The following is an 8172-nucleotide window of genomic DNA, read 5'->3' as shown; positions in this document are numbered from 1 at the left end:
TATGTTTTTACTACCTAAAATATCATGCTATATGCACTAACTGTTTAAGTATATGCCAAACATATTCAAAATAAAAAAGTAAATGTTGATAGAAAGGACAATGACTTTTCTCTATGTTGATATCTAAGTTTTTACCACGTAGAATATGATGGACATATGTACTAACTGTTTAAGTATATGCCCCCCCCCCAAAAAAAAAATGAAAAAAAAAAACATGTTAATGATGATAGAAAGAACAGTGACTTGCTCTATATGTTGACATCAAAAAATTTTTCTCCTAGAATATGATGACACCTGCACTTACTGTTTAAGTATATGCCAAAATATCCATAATAGAAATGAAAAATTAACCGTTTAAGTATATGCCAAAAATATCCAAAAAAAAAAAAGTTAATGTTGATAGAAAGAACAGTGACTTGCTCTGTTTGTTGATATCAAAATTTTCATCACCTAGAATATCATGACACCTGCATTAACTATTTTAGTATATGCCAAAAATATCCAAAAAAAAAAAAATTGTTAGAAAGAACAATGCCAATTATAAGAATAAGGAACAAACAATAACTTCCTGGTTGTCCACATTCTTTTACAATATTCGCCAATGAAGCGAATATTTTGTGTAATATAAGTCGTAATATTCTAAGAAGGTGAATATTAGTTGAGATATAATAAATGCCATTGAATCAAACGACGATGTAGATCGAATTCCAATTTAAAATGTCACTTGTTTTCAGTTCTATTAAAGTTCTTAGGGCATAACATACTCTCGCATAGACACACACATATATATACATATATATATAAATATACATATACAGTATGTATATATATATATATATATATTTACAGTATATACAAATAATATACAGAATACATACATACATACACACACACACACACACATATATATATATATATATATATAATATATATATATATATATACACATATTATATATACACACACACACACACACACATATATATATATATATATATATATATATATATATATATATATATATATATATGTGTGTGTGTGTGTGTGTATGAATATATTTATATATGCGTACGTGAAAGCCATTATTTATGCAAACCTTTTTTTTCTAAATACTAATACTATACTATATCTTCCATTCAAGTCCCTCAATGACATAAGAGTTATACCTTTTTACTATGAATTACTTCCTTTTGACTCTTTTTGAGTCTAACAATCAACTTTGAGATCACTGTAAGCAAAAAAATATATCATTTGATTGTTAAAATAAAAAAATAAATTGATAAACGACGCAAAATTGCATAAGCAAATAAAAGCAAGTAATAAACCACCCATGCTAAGCAGCATAGGATAGAAGAAATGTACGCTTGAACTTTAAAGTAAATAATAATGTTACATCAAAGTTACACCCAGACTGGTAATTACACTGAACGATAACCTTTATACAACGAACTATTTTATTCGTAATAGAAAACCTTTATTAGATAAGATATTATACATTTAGCGAAGAAAAACAACTGAGAAACTAGACAACAGAGATGCTGTTTTTTTTACCACTTCATCTCAACTCAGCAAGGACAGCGCACTTACCTTTTAGTTTGCCGGGCAGTTTTAGTCTTCTCAACTTGGTTTTTACAAGGCTTCGACGGTATGTAATAGATAGATAGGTAGATGCAACTATGAGGAAATCCCGTAGATATAATTTCACCTGCCAATGCTTTTAATTTTCGAATGCAATGCGCTTTTACCCTCACTGTTTCACAGACGAAAAACATTTTTTTTTCCCTCGCGAGGCACTTGTATCGATGCTACATTGCTGGCGTGGTACTCAAATAATCGGTGGCCTTCGATGTAAACAGTTAGAAAGATGAAGATGGAGGAGAAGAAGAAGAAGAAGAAGAAGAAGAAGAAGGAGAAAAGAGGCACACGGAACAAGAAAAACAAAAGATGCACTTCGATTACGTAGAAAATGTATTAACCTCCTTTTATTGAGAAAGCTTATGACTTAACAGATATAACCACAGATATCTATAAAGTTTAGATTTATTATCTCCACCGATAGCGAATAGCGTTTTCCAATCGTTATTATTTACTATTGGTTGATCATGTGCGCTTGCGGATTGGGTACTTCACAGGTGGGCAGAGGGATGGGCTATATAAATGGGTACGTGCGTTCACTACCCCTGGCCACACCAGAAATGATGCCCGAGCTGAGGCGGGCTTTAAGAAGACCCAGAGGAGAGAGAGAGAGAGGGAGATGGTGGCTCATTTTGTGATAGCGCTTCTCTCTCTCTCTCCTCTCTCTCTCTCTCTCTCTCTCTCTCTCTCTCTCTCTCTCTCTCTCTCTCTCTCTCTCTCTCTCTTTCTCGCCATGTCTCCTTCCTTTTCATCATCTCCTTGAGTATTGATGCCTTCCACCTCTTTTTTTTTTTTTTAATTGAGATTATGAAAATTAAAATGCCACTTTCTCTTAAGAGAAAAGTATTTAAATTATGCATCAGAGACTTGTAGCCTTACTAAAGCCTTAGATTATAAGCTAGATGCTTAAAGAAAGCTCTCCTTATGCTTCATAAAAGAATTCATATTTCTTATGACATAAACATACTGATATCATCGAAGTAATTCAACACTTTAATATGCCAATTACATAAACCCTTCATGCAATATGGCGACATTATAGCAATTGATAACCCATTGCTGTCAAAGATACTATCATTATTGTTATTATTAGTATATGCGACCTGTCAAAAATGACTGCTAAATATTTAGATAGATATGCAAACACACTCTCACGTACCCGGCCCCCACTCATCAGGGTATAACTACTTCCTCTCCCCCGACCCGAGGGACGTGGAGAACTGGGGAGGGGCAGGATATATATATATATATATATATATATATATATATATACATATATATATATATAGTATTATATATATATATATATATATATATATATATATATATATATATATATAGATAGATAGATAGAGAGAGAGAGAGAGAGGAGAGAGAGAGAGAGGAGAGAGAGAGAGAGAGAGAGAGAGACACTTGTTCTTTATTATTATTATTATTATTTTTATTATTATTATTATATAATAATAATAATAATAATAATAATAATAATAATAGTGATAATAATAATAATAATAATAATAATAATAATAATAATAGTGATAATAATGATAATAATAATAATAATTATTATTATTATTATTATTATTATCATCATCATCATTATTATTATTATCATTATTATTGTTGTTGTTGTTGTTGTTGTTGTTGTTGTTGTTGTTATCATAAATATCATAATCATCACAATTCCCTTTTACCGTTTTTGTTTTTACATAAACGCGAAATATCAACACCAGTACCGCTATTTTTCAAATGTGAATATATTTTTCACTTCAAGAATTCTCGTGTCAAAACTCCTTCGTCCTCGACGTAGCTTTGACACCAAGATAACCTTTGACCTGGTCCATAAGTCAAACCTGAGGCTTTAATTTGTGAAACAAAGTGTTCAAGCGCCTTATGTCTCTTATTTTCTTTTTTTTCTTTATTTACCGTTTCTTTTCCTTGCTGTGCCACTTTCCTCTTATTTTGTGAGAGAGAGAGAGAGAGAGAGAGAGAGAGAGAGAGAGAGAAGAGAGAGGAGAGAGAGAGAGAGAGAGAGAGAGAGAGTTAGTTCTTGAAAAGTAAAGAAAACTAGCTAGAAATATTATGTAATCTAAAATCCTTGAGGAGAGAGAGAGAGAGAGAGAGAGAGAGAGAGAGAGGAGAGAGAGAGAGAGGAGAGAGAGAGAGAGAGAGAGAGAGAGAGAGTAGTTCTTGAAAAGTAAAGAAAACTAGCTAGAAATATTATGTAATCTAAAATCCTTGAGGAGAGAGAGAGAGAGAGAGGAGAGAGAGAGAGAGAGAGAGAGAGAGGAGAGAGAGAGAGAGAGAGAGAGAGGAGAGAGAGGAGAGGAGAGAGAGAGGAGAGAGTAGTCCTTGAAAAGTAGCTATAAATATTATGTAATCTCTATGTAAATAAACCAAAATAGAATCCTCGAGAGAGAGAGAGAGAGAGAGAGAGAGAGAGAGAGAGAGAGAGAGAGAGAGAGAGAGAGAGAGAGAGAGAGAGAGAATACTACTTTAAAATAAAGAAAATGAACTACAAATATGTCATCTCTATGTAAATAAACAAATATTAAGTCCTTAAAGAGAGAGAGAGAGAGAGAGAGAGAGAGAGAGAGGAGAGAGAGAGAGAGAGAGAGAGAATATTTCTTGATAAATAAATAAAAATCAGCTAAAAATATCATTATATATTCTCTTTGCTAATAAACATAGAATCCTTGGTTACAGGTAATTTAAATGCATTAATTTGATTGTTTTTAATTAAAGAAGATGGGCATTCCCTCGCTTCATCAGAGAGAGAGAGAGAGAGAGAGAGAGAGAGAGAGAGAGAGAGAGAGAGAGAGAGAGAGAGAGAGAGAGAGGGAGAGAATGAATAATTATTTGAAAATCGATAAAACAATATAAAATTCCTGCTTTCAAGTCATTTAAAATAATACATTTTAAACTTTATGCGTTTAATTGTATTTAATTAAAAGAAATGAACATAATCCTCACTGTATAGAGAGAGAGAGAGAGAGAGAGAGAGAGAGAGAGAGAGAGAGAGAGAGAGATAATAGTTCTTAATAAATAAATAAAAATCAGCTAAATAATCTCTTTGCTAAGAAACATAAAATCCTTAGTTACAGGTCATTTAAATGCATTTATTTGATTGTTTTTAATTAAAGAAAATGGGCATCCCCTCGCTTCATGAGAGAGAGAGAGAGAGAGAGAGAGAGAGAGAGAGAGAGAGAGAGAGAGAGATTACACGAGTAAGGAAGTTGCTTTGTCATGAGGTTTTTGGTTGAGGTTGTGAGGTAAGACTTGCTGTTACAGTTACTTATTTTATTGGCCAACAACATGAAAAGAAACTTTGCCAAGAATTTTTTTTTTATTTCGCTAATAGGAAAGATGGGTGAAAGAAGAGTGAGAACAGTTAGCTACCTAACCATGGTTAGGAATAGTTTGGAAAGATAACCATTAGTAAGAGTAATGTAAAGTGTGGTTTAAATCACCATTTTATAGGTAATAGTAAAGGTGGGTGAAAGAAGAGTGAGAACAGTTAGCTAACTAACCAACATTTTTTTAGCTAATAGTAAAGGTGGGTGAAAGAGGACTGAGAACACTCAGCTAACTAACCAACATTTTTTTTAGCTAATAATAAAGGTGGGTGAAAGAAGAGTGAGAACACTCAGCTAACTAACCAACATTGTTTTTAGCTAAATAGTAAAGGTGGGTGAAAGAGGAGTGAGAACACTCAGCTAACTAACCAACATTGTTTTTAGCTAATAGTAAAGGTGGGTGAAAGAAGAGTGAGAACACTCAGCTAACTAACCAACATTGTTTTTAGCTAATAGTAATGGTGGGTGAAAGAGGAGTGAGAACACTCAGCTAACTAACCAACATTGTTTTTAGCTAATAGTAAAGGTGGGTGAAAGAGGAGTGAGAACACTCAGCTAACTAACCAACATTGTTTTTAGCTAATAGTAAAGGTGGGTGAAAGAGGAGTGAGAACACTCAGCTAACTAACCAACATTGTTTTTAGCTAATAGTAAAGGTGGGTGAAAGAGGAGTGAGAACACTCAGCTAACTAACCAACATTGTTTTTAGCTAATAGTAAAGGTGGGTGAAAGAGGAGTGAGAACACTCAGCTAACTAACCAACATTGTTTTTAGCTAATAGTAAAGGTGGGTGAAAGAGGAGTGAGAACACTCAGCTAACTAACCAACATTGTTTTTAGCTAATAGTAAAGGTGGGTGAAAGAGGAGTGAGAACAGTCAGCTAACTAACCAACATTGTTTTTAGCTAATAGTAAAGGTGGGTGAAAGAAGAGTGAGAACACTCAGCTAACTAACCAACATTGTTTTTAGCTAATAGTAAAGGTGGGTGAAAGAAGAGTGAGAACACTCAGCTAACTAACCAACATTGTTTTTAGCTAATAGTAATGGTGGGTGAAAGAGGAGTGAGAACACTCAGCTAACTAACCAACATTGTTTTTAGCTAATAGTAAAGGTGGGTGAAAGAGGAGTGAGAACACTCAGCTAACTAACCAACATTGTTTTTAGCTAATAGTAAAGGTGGGTGAAAGAGGAGTGAGAACACTCAGCTAACTAACCAACATTGTTTTTAGCTAATAGTAAAGGTGGGTGAAAGAGGAGTGAGAACACTCAGCTAACTAACCAACATTGTTTTTAGCTAATAGTAAAGGTGGGTGAAAGAAGAGTGAGAACAGTCAGCTAACTAACCAACATTTTTTTAGCTAATTGTAAAGGTGGGTGAAAGAAGAGTGAGAACAGTTAGCTAACTAACCATGGTAGGGAATAATTTTGTAAGTTAAGCATGATTAAGAGTTTTGTAAAGTGTGGTTTTAACAACAATTTTATTCATATAAAAGTACATTTTTCTTGTTATGGTTTTGAAATTCAGTACAATAATTGCTTATTTTTCTTTCACCTTTCGTTTCCTAGTAAACTTGACTATCTACATAGTATTTATTTATGCTTGGGCTAATCCTTATGAATTTAAAAAAAATTTAGGGTTGGAAAGACTTGGGTGGCTTTGTAGGGAGGCTTGTATTTTCTATATAAAGGTGCATTTTTCGTAATAAGTTTTATCATTTTAAAATTTGTTTAAATAGCAAACTTTTCGTATTTTACATTTCCCATTAGAACATTCCTTATTGGTATAATGGCTGAAGTTCGCTATGTTGAACATATGAAGATACACTTCCCCAACCCCCTGTGATCTGTGTTGTTTTGATAGTTCGTCTCCTCTGCTTCCACCTCTCACGTTAACTATCCCTTAGAAATTGCAAATTGCTCATCATTTTCTGTCGATCAACAAGTCAAATACTTGATAACGACTGTTGATCACAAGTCAAAGACTTGATGTTGACTGTCGATCACCAAGTCAAATACTTGATGACGACTGTTGATCAACAAATCAAAGACTTGATGACAACTGTCGATCAGCAATTCAAAGACTTGATGACGACTGTCGATCAGCAATTCAAAGACTTGATGACGACTGTCGATCAGCAATTCAAAGACTTGATGACGACTGTCGATCAACAAGTCAAACACTTGATGACGACTGTCGATGAACAAGTCAAAAACTTGATGACGACTGTCGATGAACAAGTCAAAGACTTGATGACGACTGTCGATCAGCAAGTCAAAGACTTGATGACGACTGTCGATCAGCAAGTCAAAGACTTGATGATGACTGTCGATCAACAAGTCAAAGACTTGATGACGACTGTCGATCAGCAATTCAAAGGTGACGACTGTCGATCAACAAGTCAAAGACTTGATGACGACTGTCGATCAGCAATTCAAAGACTTGATGACGACTGTCGATCAACAAGTCAAAGACTTGATGACGACTGTCGATGAACAAGTCAAAGACTTGATGACGACTGTCGATCAGCAGGTCAAAGACTTGATGACGACTGTCGATGAACAAGTCAAAGACTTGATGACGACTGTCGATCAACAAGTCAAAGACTTGATGACGACTGTCGATCAACAGGTCAAAGACTTGATGACGACTGTCGATCAGCAGGTCAAAGACTTGATGACGACTGTCGATCAACAGGTCAAAGACTTGATGACGACTGTCGATCAACAAGTCAAAGACTTGATGACGACTGTCGATCAACAGGTCAAAGACTTGATGACGACTGTCGATCAGCAGGTCAAAGACTTGATGACGACTGTCGATGAACAAGTCAAAGACTTGATGACGACTGTCGATCAGCAGGTCAAAGACTTGATGACGACTGTCGATGAACAAGTCAAAGACTTGATGACGACTGTCGATCAACAAGTCAAAGACTTGATGACGACTGTCGATCAGCAGGTCAAAGACTTGATGACGACTGTCGATCAACAAGTCAAAGACTTGATGACGACTGTCGATCAGCAGGTCAAAGACTTGATGACGACTGTTGATCAACAAGTCAAAGACTTGATGACGACTGTCGATCAACAAGTCAAAAACTTAAATACTGTCGATCAACAAGTCAAAAACTTGAATACTGTCGATCAACAAGTCAAAGACTTGATAATGACTGTCGATCAA

General features: G+C 34.6%; 3 protein-coding genes across 3 annotated transcripts in view; 2 read left to right on the top strand and 1 right to left on the bottom strand.

The window, feature by feature from the left end:
• Positions 1-1655, bottom strand: part of LOC137646102 (5-hydroxytryptamine receptor 5B-like) — a 220203-nt gene extending 218548 nt beyond the window's left edge. Inside the window, exon 1 of the mRNA XM_068379298.1 lies at positions 1588-1655. The gene's annotated coding sequence lies outside the window, so the exon portion shown is untranslated. The remainder of the gene's footprint in view (positions 1-1587) is intronic.
• Positions 1656-6977: 5322 nt separating this feature from the next.
• On the top strand, positions 6978-7484 carry LOC137645543 (uncharacterized protein PF3D7_1120000-like). Its single transcript, XM_068378346.1, has one exon. The coding sequence runs from the start codon at positions 6978-6980 to the stop codon at positions 7482-7484; it is 507 nt and encodes a 168-aa protein (XP_068234447.1).
• Positions 7485-7500: 16 nt separating this feature from the next.
• The window catches only part of LOC137645542 (uncharacterized protein PF3D7_1120000-like), a 732-nt gene continuing 60 nt past the window's right edge, over positions 7501-8172 (top strand). The window contains exon 1 of the mRNA XM_068378345.1: positions 7501-8172. This exon is cut by the window's right edge and continues 60 nt beyond it. Within this exon, the coding sequence (XP_068234446.1) occupies positions 7501-8172 (672 nt within the window).

Source organism: Palaemon carinicauda, chromosome 8, assembly GCF_036898095.1.
Source record: "Palaemon carinicauda isolate YSFRI2023 chromosome 8, ASM3689809v2, whole genome shotgun sequence".
Taxonomy (NCBI): domain Eukaryota; kingdom Metazoa; phylum Arthropoda; class Malacostraca; order Decapoda; family Palaemonidae; genus Palaemon; species Palaemon carinicauda.
Note: the sequence above shows the minus strand (reverse complement) of the source record. Positions and strands in the feature narration are given on the sequence as shown.